The sequence below is a fragment of the Crocodylus siamensis genome, chromosome 1 (assembly GCF_052110815.1).
Source record: "Crocodylus siamensis isolate JL-2025a chromosome 1, ASM5211081v1, whole genome shotgun sequence".
NCBI lineage: Eukaryota > Metazoa > Chordata > Crocodylia > Crocodylidae > Crocodylus > Crocodylus siamensis.
This window is the reverse complement of record NC_143395.1, coordinates 315,950,264-315,967,635: the sequence shown is the minus strand read 5'-3', so window position 1 is coordinate 315,967,635 and position 17,372 is coordinate 315,950,264. Positions and strand designations below refer to the sequence as shown.

The 17,372-nt window shown below is 42.2% G+C and overlaps 1 protein-coding gene across 1 annotated transcript in view; it reads left to right on the top strand.

Moving 5' to 3' along the window:
• Positions 1–17,372, top strand: part of ITGBL1 (integrin subunit beta like 1) — a 301,175-nt gene that overhangs the window by 175,194 nt on the left and 108,609 nt on the right. Inside the window, exon 7 of the mRNA XM_090022601.1 lies at positions 5,793–5,939. Coding sequence (XP_089878727.1) covers positions 5,793–5,939 — 147 coding nt within the window. The remainder of the gene's footprint in view (positions 1–5,792; positions 5,940–17,372) is intronic.

Sequence of the window (17,372 nt, the reverse complement as noted above, 5' to 3'; positions counted from 1 at the left end):
TCCAGATTTCTCATTTGATTTTCTGTTTAAAGAAAAAGGATGGCTCTTTAGGTCGTGAAAAAACAAAGCGAAAATGTAGCATTTGCAAAAATGTTTGATCATTTTTGCTTCTTTTTGTGAAAATATTGAGCAATGCAGCAAATTAGCAATGTATTGTGGTTAAGCATAGTTTTAGTACACTGGGATTGATTTGGTTGAACTTTGCTATAGGCTAGATGATGAAACATCACGTAACATGGTAACTGTACATTCATAGCAAAGAGTAAATATAATTAGAAAGGGGCTTTGTTGCTATATTCTTGGGCTGATTTATAATGAAGTACCTGTTTTAAATGTACCATAACAATATAAACTATACTTTGCAGCAGTGTGGCTTATTCCCATTATTCCAGGTGTCTGCACCTATGTACCTCATAGTTTGCACTGATGGGTACAACCTGCAAGGTGAACAAGCATTAAAGACCTGCAAACTGTTAACTCCAACAGTAGGCTTACTAGTTTATTTCTTAGGCACGTGTGTGAAGTGAATTTGTGTCATGATGTAGACCCAACTGGTGACTGGAGAGATATTTATGGAGATACCTTTGAGTGTTTGCTGAATATATGCACTTAAAAGAGAACAAGTATTAGGTTTCACTGCACAAAACATTAATGATTTTAATGAAAATTTTTCATCTTTTTGAGTAAGCCCAGCATGGCTTGCTTAAAAGCAGTCTGGAGACTGCTAAAGCAAGCTGAGCTAATGAAAAAAATTCTTACACTCTTCTGCTTGCCTAAGAGGCAGAGGCAGAGGCAGGAAACCCCAGATTATGGATTGGAATTGCAGAAAACCTATTTACAGATAAGAATTATATGTTAAATGAATGCAAAACCTGTAATTGTTTCAAAGATTTCATGTATCAGGAAGGCAGCACCCCACTGCTAAGACTTAACATCACAGAAGGGCAGGTCCCTTCAGAGATTTCGCTTTGCTTAGAGCTGATTGGCAATTATACTTCTTCATGCTGATGACATGATGTTCTCTTTTAAAAGATTTTAGTGCTCCACAGAATCTAACTGAATGATCTCCTCTTGAGATGTGACTCTTTTCCTTTAAAGATAATCATGTTAATGACCTGATATGGAGAGTGAAAAAGTGGTTACTCTATTGCTAGCTCATGATGTTCTAGCAGGAGAGATTAAGTGAAGCAAATCAGCCTTTTGGTGGTGTTAACATAGATCACAGGTTATAATGCCAGTGCCTGACCTGCCCACAGGTACATAAACACAAGACAGGAAAATGAAATACGCTTTGTATAGGAAAGAAATACCAAATACACAAGTAGCCTGGGGTAACTGGGTAAGCAGTAGCAGTGCAAAAATGGGTTTGGGGGTTATGATGGATCATGAACACAACAGGAATCAGCCACTTGCCTCGATGCTATGGCAAAAAAGCAAAAGAAATTTTGAGTTGCATTAATAGAAAGGTGTATGTTAGACACAGGAGGTAATAGTATCACCCTAGTCAGCACAGGTTAAGCTGCTGGTGCAATACCCTGTCCACACTTTTAGAAGGACATGGAAAAACTGGAAAATGTGGATTTGGGGTTTTTTTTTAAATCAGAGAATTTTAGATTTTTTTATTACAAAAAACTAGGACCCTTCTTATAATCCAACATCTTTACCTTCTTCCTTGCCTCACTCTGGATTCTATCCAGTTTTTCCACATCCTTCTAAAATTGTGGGCAGGTTATTCTACCAGCAGCTTAACCAGTGCTGACTAGGGTGATACTATTATCTCCTGTGTCTAACTAACTAACTTGCTGTTAATGCAGCTCAAAATTTCTTTTGCTTTTTTGCCATATCAAGTCAGCTAGTTGGTTCCTGTTGTGTTCACGATCCACCATAACTCCCAACCCCTCTTTAGCACTGCTTTTGCCAACTCAGTTACGCCATGCTATACAATTGTGTTATATCCCATGCTATACAATTGCGTATTTGGCGTTCCTTACCTATACAAAGCATAGCATATTCCATTTTCCTGTATCATGTTTATGTGCCTGTGGGCAGGCCAGGCATTGGCATTATAACCTGTGATCTATGTGCACATCGCAAGAGGCAAATTTACTTCACTTAATCCCTCCTGCTAGAATATCATGAGCTAGCAATACAGAAGTATGTAACCCAGAATGTAAATGCAGACATTTTCACATGGGAAAATGTTTTTGCTCTCCATATCAGGTCATTAAACATGATTATCATTAAAGAAAAAGAGTCACTATATATATATATATATAGTGGTGTTTTGATTTAATCATGGCAAAATGTTGCTTTTGGGGTGTTTTTTATGAGAAAATTATGATTTTTGAAATTTCTCTGATTTTTTTTAATCAGAAAACAAGGATCACTGATTACAAGTCATATATAAAAGGTTGAAGGACTAAGTATATTTAGTATGAAAGACAAGGAGACTAAGATGGATGTGATAGCAGTTTTCAGATATTTGAAAGTCTTCCATTAAAACTGAGGAGAAAATGTGTTCTCTCTTGCCATGAGGTCAGAATGTGAGGAAATGGGTTCAGGCTTCAGAAAAAGATTTAGATCAGATCTCAGAGAAAAATTCCTAACTGTAAGAAAAGTAGGACAGTAGAAGCAGCTTCCCCGGGGAAAATAAAATTCCCTTCTTCATTGGACATTGTCAAGAAAATGCTGGGTAGCTACTGTCTTAGACAGTTTGTGAACAGGGGATCCTGAATCTGTGGACAGGGTTGGGTTGTGTGAACTTTGCAATCGTTTCCAACCTTATGATTCCATGACAGAAGAGTAGGTATTTGGCACTTTCCAAATCAACACATTTTAGGACAATCTTCCTCCTGTGCACCTGCTGAGATGTGAAGAATAAGAGCAGCTATGATGCTCTTATGATTTTCTGTTGACCTGTGAGGCCCTGTTCCTCATCCAGTTTTCTGTGTGTAAACTAGTAAGTGCATACACCTTAAACAATAATAGTTGCCCACATAAACATCTAGATAGAGGTAATATAGAACCATAAAGCTTGTCATTGTTTGTAGTCTGTAGCCGTGTTTACACGAGATGCTACTGTGCAGTAGCATTCAGGGGCACTAACCATGATACAACGCTACTGCACAGGAGTAATGAGCTACTGCACAGTAGTTCATTGTTACTGTGCAGTAGCATCAGAATAAAACCATGTGGGAATGCTGCTGCACAGTAATGCTGGTTACTGGGCAGTGATTTAGTACAGTGTTTCCCAACATTTTCCAGCCCAAGCCACACTTACATGAATAAAAATTTTCTAGAGCATACCATTGAAGGCATTCCCCATCCTCATACCTATTGGAACTTATTGTAGTTCATTGCCATGGCAAAATTCCACAGCACACCTGTTCATTTCTGATGGCACACTTTTGTGCCGTGGCACACTGGTTGGGAAACACTGATTTAGTATTTGGTTATACAAGTACTAAATGACTGCCCAGTAGCAACTGTGCAGTTCACCTCTCGTGTAGACGTGGCCTCTGTGAAAGAAAACTGGATAGGCCAGCATTTGAAAAAGCAGTGTATTGTGCTGTTAGTTTCTTGATTATGACTTAAAGCCATGATAGCTATGGAAGCAGAGAGAGCCTGGAAGTAAAGCTACTGACAGAAGCAGGTGTACTCTGTTTAAATTAACTCTGTTGGTGAAGAGAATTTTTGCTGATTCTCACGTTTTCTCTAACCAGTAAACACAATTGTTTGCCTTGCCATGCTTCTGTGAAATCTGGGAGATTTTTGAGTGGGCTATGGAAGAGACTAGAAAGCCAATTTGAGCTACTTTTAAAAGATCTGCTACATTTTACATGAAGAATATATATTTATTTGATTGGATCTTCAGACCCTCAGGCAGTCTATAGCCCTGGGTGCTCAGTCCCTACAATTATATTTTGTTAATTAAAAAACTCATAAAAATAGATATTCCCCAAAAATTCCTAACTACATTCAAATTAATATAATTCAAATGTATTTCTCTAAAACAGTACAAAATGAAGTGGCTAATTTATGCTATAAAATGTTATTGTTCTGCAACCTGATTTTGAAGAATTGAGATTGTGGCAGGGCACTGTTGGTGCCTGCCAATTTAAGGGCTGGATCAGGCATCCAGCAGGTGCCTGATGGTGGCAGCCATTTTGAGACCCTAATATATAAAGGCTGCAGTCTGTTGCCAGCCAGGCAGAAACATTGCTTAGCTGTGCTGCAGCAGGAACAACCCAGGAGGTAAGGGCAAGAGGGGACAGGGACGGGGACGGGGACGGGGACGGGGACAGCTAGGAGGCTCTTGGTCATGGGCATGAACTAAAACTGCACCCTGTCGGAGACGGGTGGCCTGGTGGGGCTCCTAGTGATGTGGGAGCCCCCCAGAAAATGCCAGACCAGTTACCACCCCAGTGACAGGCGAGTTGCGGTGCCTTCATAACCCCAGCTCCCACAAGCAAGTAGGTAACCCCAGAGTAGGGCTGAGAAGGTGGACCCATGAGAGAGAATGGGCTTGATGCTCAAGAAGCCTGACTTGAGGCACCCTTGACTGGTCAATGCTGGGGCCAGGACCAGAAGGGTCAAAAGGGTCAGGGGCCCACTGCAAGGGATACCCAAAGCCAAGGTTGTGGGGTTCCTACTGCCCTTGGAGGTGAGGCCAGGGCCCCTGTGTGGCCAAAGGTCCTGGGGTGGCCACACCCAAGAGGGGTAAGAGTACAGGGAGCTAAGTAGCCCAGAATGAGGGCAGAGTAGGCTGCCTGATGGGAGGGATCCAGTTGGGGTCCAGACTGGAGGATCATGGAGCCTAGTGTAGAGCCAGAGATGCTAAGAATGGTGATGCCATCTGTGAGGCATGGGCTGCAGTGTAGGGTAGGTTGGAGCTGCAGATAATGCCCCTGACATTGGGGCAGAAATGGGCAGCTTCCCTTGGCATACCATCAGTTTATGAGAACAGCAAAGTCTTGGCAGGAGAGACTGGGTGGACTGCCTCATAAAGACAGGTGGGTGGGCCAGCAGGAGATCCGGCCCCAAGAGCTGCCCCCTGTCACAGAGATCTCGGACAAGATGCTGACAGATCAGGGCAAGTTGCATTCATGATTGCATAATTTACCTGTCTTTTTTTCTAGCAGAAGGCACTGTAAAGTTGATCAAGCTTTTGCGAGTAATTATATTTAAATATTTGCTTTTAAACATTTTTAAATTTTATTTAATTTTTAAGAGCAAATATGAAGTTCAAATTCTTTTTCTATGTGGTATTGTATATGTGGTGTTTTATGAGACATGATCCTGTAGTTATTAGATTGTTTCATTGGAAGATCTAAATAAAGAAGTTGTGCTGCAGTGTGATTGTTAAACTTTTGTATTTGTGCTTTAAAGGTGAGTACTGCTGAGCTCAAATGGAATGTTATAAAGGGGGTTTATTTGTGTGCTGATGAGTGTAACAATGGGTTGAGAGCATGTATGAGAGTAGCAATGGGTGAATGTGTTTGTTGGGTATAGCATGGAGAATGACATTGTATTGAGTGTGTATTTTGGCTTATGATTGCATCGCTTTTTAAAGTTTTCATTATGAAGAAATGTGTTTGTGTGACCTGAACTCTTATGTTCTGTCTTTGTGTAAGGCTTTATACAAGTTTATGTGCTTTATCTTTCTTTTTGTGGTGATGGTTAAGGCGGAAAAGGCAGAAATTTAGAGATTAGACAAAATGCATATTGTTATGAGGTTTCCTTATCTATTGCTGGAATGGAGGCTGATATGAACAATTATATTCATTGTAAAGGTCATGGACAATGTAACTGTGGAAGATGTGACTGTAAAGGAGGATGGACTGGAAAAAAGTGTGAACATCCGCGTTCTTGTCCGTTATCAGTTGAAGAAAGCACTAAGAAATGCCAAGGAAACTCTAATTTACCATGCTTTGGAAGAGGTAGGTAAATTTCTTTAAGATTTGTCATGGTCTCAAAATGTGTCTTGCATTAAAAAAAATTGCATTTTCTAAAGTATTTGAAATTTCCCAGCTTGTTGTATCTAAGTCATAGTCTGCAAACTTATATGGGGACTGATGGGAGAACAGGAGAAAAGGTACCTGTTTTTTTTCCCCTCTGATATCTGCTGCATTATACTAGATTGCACTTAGCTGTGTTTTTAGACTTTCAAAGATTATATTAGTTCTTTACTCGGAGTATAGCATGGAACCCATGGGCTTATTCTCTACACCCTCGCTTTGGGGACAATTCCCAGGGAACTGACTGTGTCAGATCTTCAGGATGAGTAAAATGGTGTAGTTCCATTAACTTTGATGAAACTGCTTAGATTTATGCCAGCTGGGAATCTGTCTCAGTTGCTGAGTTGGTCTTAAATCATTTTTCTAATTGTCTCTTTGTTTTTCCTTTTGAAAGCATTTGATTGTTCTTGTCTGTGCCTTCTGAAAAAGTGTTGTCTAAAATGTTTATTTATAAAAAGGCTTAAAATATGTAAGTGCACTACAAGCATGTAGTCTCAGGTGTGCAGATGAAATACCACAAACACAAATCACAAGCAAGAGAGGGAAAAATCTCTTTAAAAGAAATGGATTCTATTTATTCTGATTTATCAAAATTGGAAAAATGCTTTCTTCATCTCAGAAGAGAATAGAAAGGTAAATATGGAATAGGTTTCTGCCAGAATTGGTAATTGAAATCCTTATGAATTCTGCCCACAAAAGCATTTGCTGGGGAAGAACTAAAGCTGCTCTTCAACTATTGAATCTGACCCTAAGTGTCATTTAATTTGCGAGTGCTTTTTTCACTAATACTCTCTACAATAACCAGGAGTCAAAGGTGATAGGCTATACATCCGAGTTAGCACAGCCACATAAGATATTTGGTGATACAATTTTTCACAACTCTGTGGAAATGTTCATAGCCTCTCTCTCTGAACTAGCTTCCTCCCATAAGAGAAAGGACTTAACTGCTGGTTTTCATTAGACCTCTGTTCCCTATAGTCCATATCTCTTCAGTTTCAGTGAAAATTCTCAGAGGGCTTTTATGGTTACAAACTAAGATCTGATCTTGTAATGAGGCTTGTGTGGACAGATGCGTGCAACTGCACAGAGCTCATTGCAACATCACAATCCAAACCTTAATTGTTTCTGATTAAAACGAAGGATGATGATTACCTGAAATATTTTTTTTTCCCCCCAGAAAAATGGCTTGGTATGGGCCTAAAACTACCAGGTACTGAATTTATTTCACTGGGAGTCAAGAATGCTCAGCACTTTCCAGGAAATGCTGTTTCGCACAAGATTGGATGCTAACTTGTTTATCCAAAAAATGCATCCCATGCTGCAAGTGACATTTTTTCATGTCTCAGTCATAAAAATGAGTTTGGTTTGAACAGAAATCTAGCACTGAAGTACTGGGAAATATATTAATATTTGAACAGTGAATGGATTGTAAAGGCAACTGTGGGGAACTGTAATTTTAAGAAGTCTTTAAATGCCTACATGAACCTGTTAAAACAGATGATTTTACTGGCTTAGCAGAACTGGCTGTATGGGAAGAGATAAGAAATCATGCCTGAGGTGATGTCACATTAAATGGCCAGATATGGAATGAGCCATTTTGAAATGAGTTTGGACTGACTGACTGTTTTTGATATCCAAGGTTTTTTGTATGTGGTCATGCAAATGGTAGATCTTCTAAATAAAATTTAGGCTTTTTGGAGGTGCTGATAAACTTCCACTACTCCCCGTGATGTTAGAATAAAAGATTTCCTGAAGTTTGAAGGGAATACAGATATTCATGCAGAGCTTAGTTAAGAAGATAGGAGTGACCTGGGATGTGGAGAGCAGAATTCCTTGTTTCTCAGCCCAGCACCTATCTCACCCAAAATGTGGGGGGCAAAAGAAGAGATTCATCTCTTTCCCAGTACAAACTTTTCAAACATCTCCTTGGGCACTTCCACACCTGCAAGCATGTGTGCTTGCAGCAGCTCAGACATGCACTTTGTTGTGGAGCAAATTGTGCCACTTGGGGCAACATAACCCTGCCTGGCTTGTCCTGGATCTGCATCCAGGGGGAGCTACAGCCTGGGGCCAGCACCTGTGCTGTCCCCAGCAGTATAAAAAGCTGCCTTGTCCTGGCCCCAGCAGTACAAAAAGCTGCCTTGGCAAATAGCTCAGGGCTACTCGCTCTTAGGAGCTTCTGGGGCCCAGTCAACTGGTACTTGGGGACATTACCCCTTATGCCAGCTGGACTGCTGCAGCAGCATCCCAAATCCATTTTTAAAAATACCCCAAAATCCATGTTCTTCCACAGTTAAAACAAAAAACCAAACACCCCCCCCCCCATAGAAAGAGAGAGACAGCAATCAGTTGGGCGATGCTTTATTGGTATATTTACTATGTTAAAGCAATTTGGAAGTCTACCAGTGTCTCTATCATCATGAAAAAATAGATTCTAAAGACCTTATATGTGTTGATATGTGCTTTTGGTTTTCCTTACACATGATGGGTGTGTGATGGGGCGATGTGGTGTTTGATCCCCCTTGCAGGGTCCTAGCCCCCGCCCAGGGCCCATAACTAACCTTTCACAGCAGCACTGTGCACTGAGGGGGGGACTGTGCACTGAGCCCAGCCAGGTCCTGCAGGCCCTGGGGCTGCTTCTGCCACCCAGCTGGGCTGGTCTCCTAGTGGCAGGATGCAGCATGGTCCCAACCGGGTCCTGGGGCCCCTCTGCCACCCTCCCGGGCTGGGCCCATGTCAACAAGACCTGGTGCAGCATGTGGGGACTGCATGCCAGGCCCAGCCAGGTCCTGGGACCTCTTTGCCACCTGGCTGGGCCAGGCCTATGGCAGCAAGACCTGGCACAGCATGCGGGGACCATGGGCTGGCCCCAGCCAGGTCTTGGAGTCCCTCTGCAGCCCAGCCAGGCCAGGCCCATGGTGACAGGACCCGATGTGGCACGCGGTCCCTGGCACCCTGGGCTGGGCAGCACGAGTAGCCCCAGGGTCAGCAGGACCCAGCTTGGCTCTGTGCGGCGACTCCGTGGAGCCAAGCCATGTCCTACCACTATAAGAAGGGCCCGGCCAGGTGGCAGGACCTGGCACGGCACACAGGGACCATGTGCTGCGCTGGGACCTGTCACCATGGGCCAGGCCTAAGGGCCGGCTCCCACCTCTGCCCCCTGTGCCTGCAGGGGGATGTGGACCTGGCCCAGCCCCATGTGGCTCTCTAGTCTGGCTTTGCACCGGAGTGGGCCACAGGGCTCCGGGAGGCACAGCTTCTGTGCACGCCTCCCGGAGCCATGCGACCCGCTCCAGTGCAAAGCTGCGGGGATCTGAGCCAGGTCCTCACCCCCCGCAGCCCCGTGCACAACCTCCCCGCCACTCTCCAAGCCCCTCCCACCACTTACTTCAGACAGGGCTGGGGGCAGCAGGAACACCAAAGAGGTCTCTTTTGAAGGACTGGCTCCAGGCACGGTCTGGAACCGTGTCTTGCTCCACTGTATTGCGGAGCAGTATTTTTAGACCCCTGGATATCCATAGGTCTAACTTTCTCATGTGGGGAAAATGTTTTTCATTCCTGCATGTGCCTCTTGCCCTGCCTCAGAGGGGTTTGAGGTGGGGCAAGAGGCACGTGCGTGCTTGTCTGGACACACCCCTTGATAGTAAGACCCATGTTGTCTCCTTAGTGGATGTCAAAATCTCTCTCTCTTTCTACCAATGCCTTCAGCAATGCAGTTATGTATCGACAAAACACAAATCTGTTCAATATCAGCAGGAATCCTGGTTTTCTCTGATAACTGCCTCACCCCCTGAAATTTTATAATTAAAAAAAGTAACCCAAGATCCACATTTTCCCAAGATTAAAATGAAAATTCATTTTACTTGTAGAAAAATGTGGACTTTGGGTTACTTTTTTAAAACTGAAAATCGGGGAGTTTTTTTTTTATCAGAGAAAACCAGGTTCCCTGAATATCAGTAATTGAAACTTTGGTGCCAGTGTAAAATTAAATTGAATATGATGCCCAAATATAAATATCTGTATTCTGCTGTGCTCCCACTGCTTCAATCACAGTTACAAGGAAAACTTGCATGAACAAACTCTTCAGGAGTGTGAGGAATGGGCAAGTGAAACACCAAATTACATTTTATATCAAATTATCTTATTTTCCACATAAATTCTAGGTGTTTCTGTGTAATTCAGTAATATTGACCTTTTGGTAGAGAAATAGCCATCATCAGTAAGAGAGATTGTCTTTAAGTATACTGGAAGAAATGTTTTAATTTGGCAATATTACATCAAAGAACTCTTAAGAGATGGGTGAACTTGAAAGTGAGTAGCAGAGAGAGGGGCTTGAGTGGTGGGGAACTATCTGGCCTGCATTCAGTTCCTACCTCAGCTATAGGCTTTTTGTTAGTACCCCTGCTGCTCACTTTGGACTTACCTATCTCAGAGGGGCTTTATGAGGAACACAATCCATTACTGATTGGTTATAAGGTTATGGGACACTACAGTGAAGATGGCTGTGTAAGCATCTAGCTAGAAAGGCATAGCAGGAATGAGCAGGCATGGAAATAGCTGAAACTTTAGGTGCCTTGCATTAATCTGGGATCCTTATATAGTTAGTAGGGAAACTGAAATGCCACTGAATAGTGATTTAATGATAGGCCCCTACAATCCTAATCAGCCCCTAGATGCATTAACAGGGCATAGTTGGAGTGCATCTAGGGTACTTTTACACATGCTCTGGGGTGGGGGAGTGATGCTTTAATTAGATTGGGCCTGACAGCTGCTGTTATCAAAGTGCCGCAGGGTCTCATGTACCAGTATCCCCACACTTTAAAATGATGGTGGAGGCGCTTGAACTAAAGCTTATTTCATGAGCTTTAGTTCAAGCACCCCCCACTGCCATTTTTAAGCATAGGGGCTCTGATACATGAGATGCAGGAGGCTGCTGGAGCATGGCAATTGCCCTGCTCCAGCCAACTCTCAATTAAATGAGATGTGCTGGGACTCCAGCACATCAGACCAGGCTTGCTGCTCATGTATAGGAACCCCTAAGTTTAAAAGAATGGTCCAAATTAATTCTGAGCAGTGGCTACAAAAGCACTTAGATTCCCAGATTAATAATGTGCCAGAAAGGATCTCTTGTTACCTGGACTTGGGTTATGGCACATACTCAGAAGGGAGCCAGATCATCTAGGTGTCTTACTTTTGCCTAAACTCTGTTTGAAATCTAAATCAGTGTTGAGAGGGTGCCTAGCAAATGGTCATTTGGGGAAATGTAAGTATCATTCAGACGTCTCTAAGCGCCAGTCAATTTTAGTGGAAGTTAGGTGGCATTTAGATTCCTGTGTCCTAAAACTAGGTCATTTCTGAGCATGTTACCATCCAAAACGGAATGATTTTTATCACTGAACACATTGCAGGACATATTTGAATTACTCTTTTGGAGTTAGGTAACTAAATTCTACCATTTGGGCACCTATGGAATGAGAGAGAGGAAATGACTCCAGAGGAAGACAAACAACCAGTAATATAGCAAGCCCACTGGGAGCGCTTGTCGAGGGGAGGGAAGCTGATATGTTGACCACTGTAGATCAGGGGGAAGGGGTATGGGTGAGGGAAATGGAAGTCTTACCTGCCTGGGCTTCTGCTGAAGCTGCTGCTACTATAACATCATCAGCTCAGGCAGCAGCATCCCGTGGCTGTGCTTCCCAGAAGCCAAGCCTCGTCTTGTACCCCATTTGCTGTCCCCCCACCCTCTAAGTGGGTGAAAGGCTGTGCCTGCTCTGCCAAAGGCTCGAGGTGTGGGGGGAGAGGGCAAGGGGAAAGCACCATTCTGTTTGTTTCACTCACTCCCTACCCCCTACCTTGATGGGGCAGTGGGATGCCTCAATGTTTTATTCCAGGCACAAAACTGATAAAGGAGCTAAACCAGAAGAAACTTCCTGCTGCGTTATGAATCTCAGTTCTCTTTTTGGCTTCTTCTTCATGGCTGGCACGTTGTATGGGCAGAGCAACGGCTGCTGCTGTTCTTTACCGTTATCCTGCAGGTGTGGGGAGTAGCATCTCTATACTCTGACTTGTGATGCACATAACCCAGGATGGATCCAGAACAGATGCAGTGGTGCAGACTGGATTGGATCACACCACAGGAGTCTCCAGGGCTTTTTTAAGTCCCTAAAGAAAGTGAAAATCCTCTCTCCCTTCCACTTCTTGATCAAAGCTATACCCTCTCCCTCCCCTCTTCCCCACTCTGTCTTTCCCTGCTGTCGCTGGTGTGGGGAACCCCAAAGCTGTTCCTGCCCACTGCACAAAGGCCAGGCTCAGCCTGGAGATGGACGGGAGTTTCCCTTCCCTGTGTTATAACCAGGTGGGGGACTACTTTCCAGCCACCCTGTTGCCACTCTCCCTTCCCTAGTTGAGCCCAGCGCCTGCTCAGCCTGACTGGCTCTAGAGCTTCCTCATCCTTGAACAGTTGGAGAAAGCAGCAGTGGCAGGCCCAGAAGTGTGGGGATCATAAAAAGAAGACAAGAGGAAAGGGCTGCTTCTGAGCAGGAAAAGAAAAGGAGGTGCAATATTCATCTGCTTTAGGGACTTAAAAAAGTTCCCCAGGGGCTCCCACAGGGTTGTCTGTCTGTGCTGAAGGGGGTGGGAGGGAGCAGCAACCCCTGCAGTGTGGGTTAGAACTGTCTAACCTAAACCGATTAAATATAATTTTGCATCCATCCAGGTCTATTTTAAACTGGGTTCCACCACTTTGAAACTGGTCTATGTGCACTGAACTTTTGTTCTATTACAGGTTTAGACCAGTTTCTGATCACTTATACCAGTTTGCATGTAATTTCTGTCTGTAGCCTAAAAGAACAGGTTGTACAAATGTATCAGTGTCTGAGATGAAGGAAACATATAATTAAAATAAATCTAATTGTAAAAAGATGTCAGCACTATCGGAGGCAGTTTATTACCTTCAGCTTTATGGAACACGACAAACCACTTACATAGTTCATAATGCACAGCATTCACTTTTTACGCTAGAGAGAAGCTAAAGTGTCAGAGACCATAATAAATACCTTAAAGTGGGGAACTGAAAACAATGAGGAGTTTTTTTTGTAAGATGCAGACAAGAGCTTTTTTGTTATCTGTTTGCGCTCAGCAGTTATCCTATGCAGAGGCAACTGTATCCTCAAACTGACCCAAAGATAAATGCCAAAAATTATTTAATGTTACCTGTTTATATTTCACTCCCCATTCTATAATTATTTTTATTTACTTTATATACATGCTGAAAGAGACAGTTTAAAAACCTGTAAGTCTCCCTTGTACTTCCCCGCTCCCCTCCCCTGGCTGGTGTTGGATACCTGAAGGCTGAAGGTTTTTATCCAATGATGTGAGAATAAATGTATTGATGAAATCTTCAAAGTCCCTTAAGTCCCGTTTTCATGAATTAAAATCAATGGGAAGAAGGCCTATATATTCCCTAGGTACTTTTGAAAATTTTACTCGCTATGGATGTTTTACAGAAAAAAGGAAAAGTGTAGTTTCACTTATGATTTAAAATTACCAGATATTGCCTGACTCAGTGGAAGAACAACAATGTTCCTCCATGCATTATTAAAGATTCCTCATGGTGAACTGAGACAGCAAATCTATCACATGAGTTTAGCACTCAGCCCCCATAATGCATATTATTAGTCAGCAGGATACAAACACCTATATTTTGAAAACAAACTTCGTAGATAAAGGTCAGTGAGAGTTGCAGGTTTTAAAATATGATGATAAAGCAAGCTTTCCACGACAGTGACAATGCACCTACCACAAGATCCGATGCTGATTGGCATTTCTAGGCAGTACCATTACATAAATATTTAACGGATGTTCTGCAAATGCTGATGAATTTTATAGTGCGCTCTATGCAGGCAAAAGTGAATGTTGTGCCTCATTCACAAAGAAAATGAATTGAGCAAAGCATCTCTATACTCCAATATGTGTAGATTTATACAATATTTGAAGCAGTAGTAATTATGGAATTGCTCTTTTGAGCAATTGGTGACCTTCATTAATGTTGATGAGGACTATTACAAATGAGAGAAAATAAATACTACTTGAAAATATGGGCTGGATTCTCAGCTAGTATAAATAGCTTCACTGAAGTCAGTCGAGCTATGCTGACTTACATAAACTGAGCTCTAACCCAACGTCTTGGTAATTTTTTCCCAAATTTTATTTTTGAAAACTGATACAGAAATAGCAGCTTATTACATACTCTTAATGTAATCAGTACATTTAGCTTGATGGAACAAAAACAACCTTATAATAGGGCAGCATGATTTAAAACATGGTTGTACATTGGAATCTTACTGATTTGGTAATACTGTGAGTTTGGGCACAATATAATACAATTGACGTATTTCTATGACAATTATTCTTGAAACGTCCAAGCCATCCAAATTAAATTAAAATTTGACCAGATCTTCTACAGATGAACAAAGAATGAACGTCTTGCAGAAAATAACAAATATATGGCATGACATTAATAGAATAAGAGATCTGGGATTTTTCAGTCTAGAAAAGAGAAGGCTGAAGGGTAGGGATTTGATAACAGTCTTCAGATTCTTAAAGAAGATGGTGGCAGACTATTCTTATTCCCTTTCCTGGGCAATTCCCTTGCAACAAGGGAAATTTAGGTTGGACATTTATTAAGAGCTTTCCATTTGTGAGGGTAGTTAAACACTGGAAAAGATTACCTAGAAGTATTATGGAATCTCCATCCCTAAAAAGTTTAAGAGCAGACTAGACAAACTTTGTTTAGAATTCTTTCGATAGGGATATTTTTGCACTGGACATTGTTACATTTGTGCAAATCTTAATGAGGACAAATTCCCCTGCTGCGGGTCGTTTACCAGGTGTGGAGACTGAGACATGACTTTGCTTTTATAAGCAAATTTATTAGGTCTTGGCAGTTACAATTCTACTACCATAGTTAGACAAAATCAATACTACATATTCACCACTGTGAAATCTAATGAGCAAGACATCATTGGTTGATCAGGTCATTGGGGTCTTGTCTAGGGCTTCTGACTTCTGCGCCCTCGTTCTGTGCAGGGTAGAATGTTGAACTGATGACCAGATCTTTCATCTGGAGTAGTTTCCAAAAATGGGGTCCTTTTGTTCTTATACACCTTTATAGCTACCACATTTCTTAATACAAAATTAACTTAAGCCCTCCTTCTAAGCATAATTAATAAGCCTGCTTTTTCCTGCCCAATATGGATTTGTTTTTGATGCACTTGTTTTGTTCTAGCTGTAATTGTCTATTCTTGGCATTGTGGTCTTGGGTAATACTTTTGCATAAACCTATTTCTCTTTGCCCAGGCTATATTTACTTAATCTGTTAGCCAGCTTGGTTCAATTTAAGGCAAAGAGGAGTATTTTTATACACTTCCTCTTCCCACCAGGTGTATCACTGTTTTTGCACACTTCCTCCATTGGATGCAAGTAATGTTTGCAATTCAAGGCAAGCATTAGCAACTTTATGTGGCCCGCAATAGGGCATTGGGCTAGATGACTTCTTGATATCCTTTTCAGTCCTATTTTTCCATGACTGTGACAGCAGGCCAGGACCATGACCATGATAAGGCCAGGAACTGAACCCTATCATCAATCATCACCATCAATTTATTATTATTAAGGATTCTGGTTGAAAGCCGTGCTCCCAGAAACAACAAACATACAACCACAATATAAAGTTAAACAAAAATAACAGAAATGCAAATATAATATAATATAATATAATATAATATAATATAATAATAAAACTGTTATAAAAGCATTATACCTACTCCTAGAATTAAGATAATCAAGTGCAAATATGGTACAAATAAATCAGATTCTAAATCTATAAAAATATTGTGCATAGGTTCACAGTTAACACAGTAAAAAACAAATATAGTGGTAAAGTTTATCCATCATATAAACAGTAAAGGATGTTTAGTTCTGATCGCTTCAGCCTTGTAAGCAAAAATTGCAAGATGGTTTACTAAATATGGATCTGTTTGCTGGAGGAGCCATATTAATTTCTCTCTATTTTGAGAAGTATGTCAAATTCTGCAAGAACAGTGATAAATACTTTCTCCTTATGTCATTATAAGAGGACATTCTAAAGCATAATGAATAATGTCTTCCAAAACTCCTAGAGAGGCTGGGCAACATCTTTTAGCCCTTGGAATGGAAAGTCTACATCCAGCTAAAATAGCTGTGGGCATCTGTTCAGTCCTGAGTCTAGTCAAAAAGGTTCACCGTTTATTACTGAGATCCAGATTTCTCCCCAGTAATCTAATTTCCAAAGAATATATAGAAGGGTGATGCAAGTAGCCCTAGCCACTGGAACTGAACCCTAATTACAGGAATTCCAATTGCCTTGCCTACAGAAGCTTTATTTTTACAGCTCTCACTTTCAGAAGCCTACCTTCATATTTAGAGGTCCATGAAAAAATGAGTAAAGTGAATTTGCATTCCCCTCCTGTGGCATAAGTATTACAAGAAGGAAAAAACAAACAACCTTCCCAGAATAGCACAGTGTTAGAAAAAGGAACATGCAACTGTCACAGGGTACCATCTCCAGGGGTGGCCATAAAGCCCCTAGAGACCAAAAAAAATTACCCTGTTCTATGGGCAGTCCACCCTGCTCTCACCCACCATGGCTTGTTGTTAATTGTTACTAAAGTGTGGGAGGCTAACCTGCTCTTATTTGAATGACCACCAGCTGTCTGTGGTCCAAACCTTATGGGATATAATTGCATGGCTGTTTTGCCCCTGCACCGTTCTTTAAGCCCCTTAGGCATCATCTTCACTGATGTTCTTTCTCTTACTCAGGTCTCTTACTTACTAGTGATTCTCCCATTGAGTCCCTCCGTGGGCTGCCAGACCCCTTTGATCTCTTCCTGGACCCTACTGGTTCCCCACTTTCCCGACCTCACTCTATCCCTGGCCCTTTCCCAGGCCTTACTCTATTCCTGGCCCTTCAATGGGCCTCTGAGGCCTTCCAGTCCCATTATGTTTCAGCTTCACTCTGAGCCTCTGGACCTATCTGGTCCCACTCTCTTCCCTGGCGCCTCTCTGGGTCCCTGGACCCTTCTAGGCCCACTTTTTCCTATTGTTTTCTGTGAGGGGTTTCAGGTGCCCCATACTCACCTTTCCCTGGGGTGACCCACATGTGGCATTTCGCTGAAGCTACTCTACCAGAGGCCACGTTAACCAGCCCCACCACGTTAACCAGCCACTAGTAGGGTGCAGTTTCAGGTTTTACCTGGAACCATCTTTAGGCCCTCCTGATCTAACTATCCTGGCTCCTCCATAAGAATGTCATAGGCC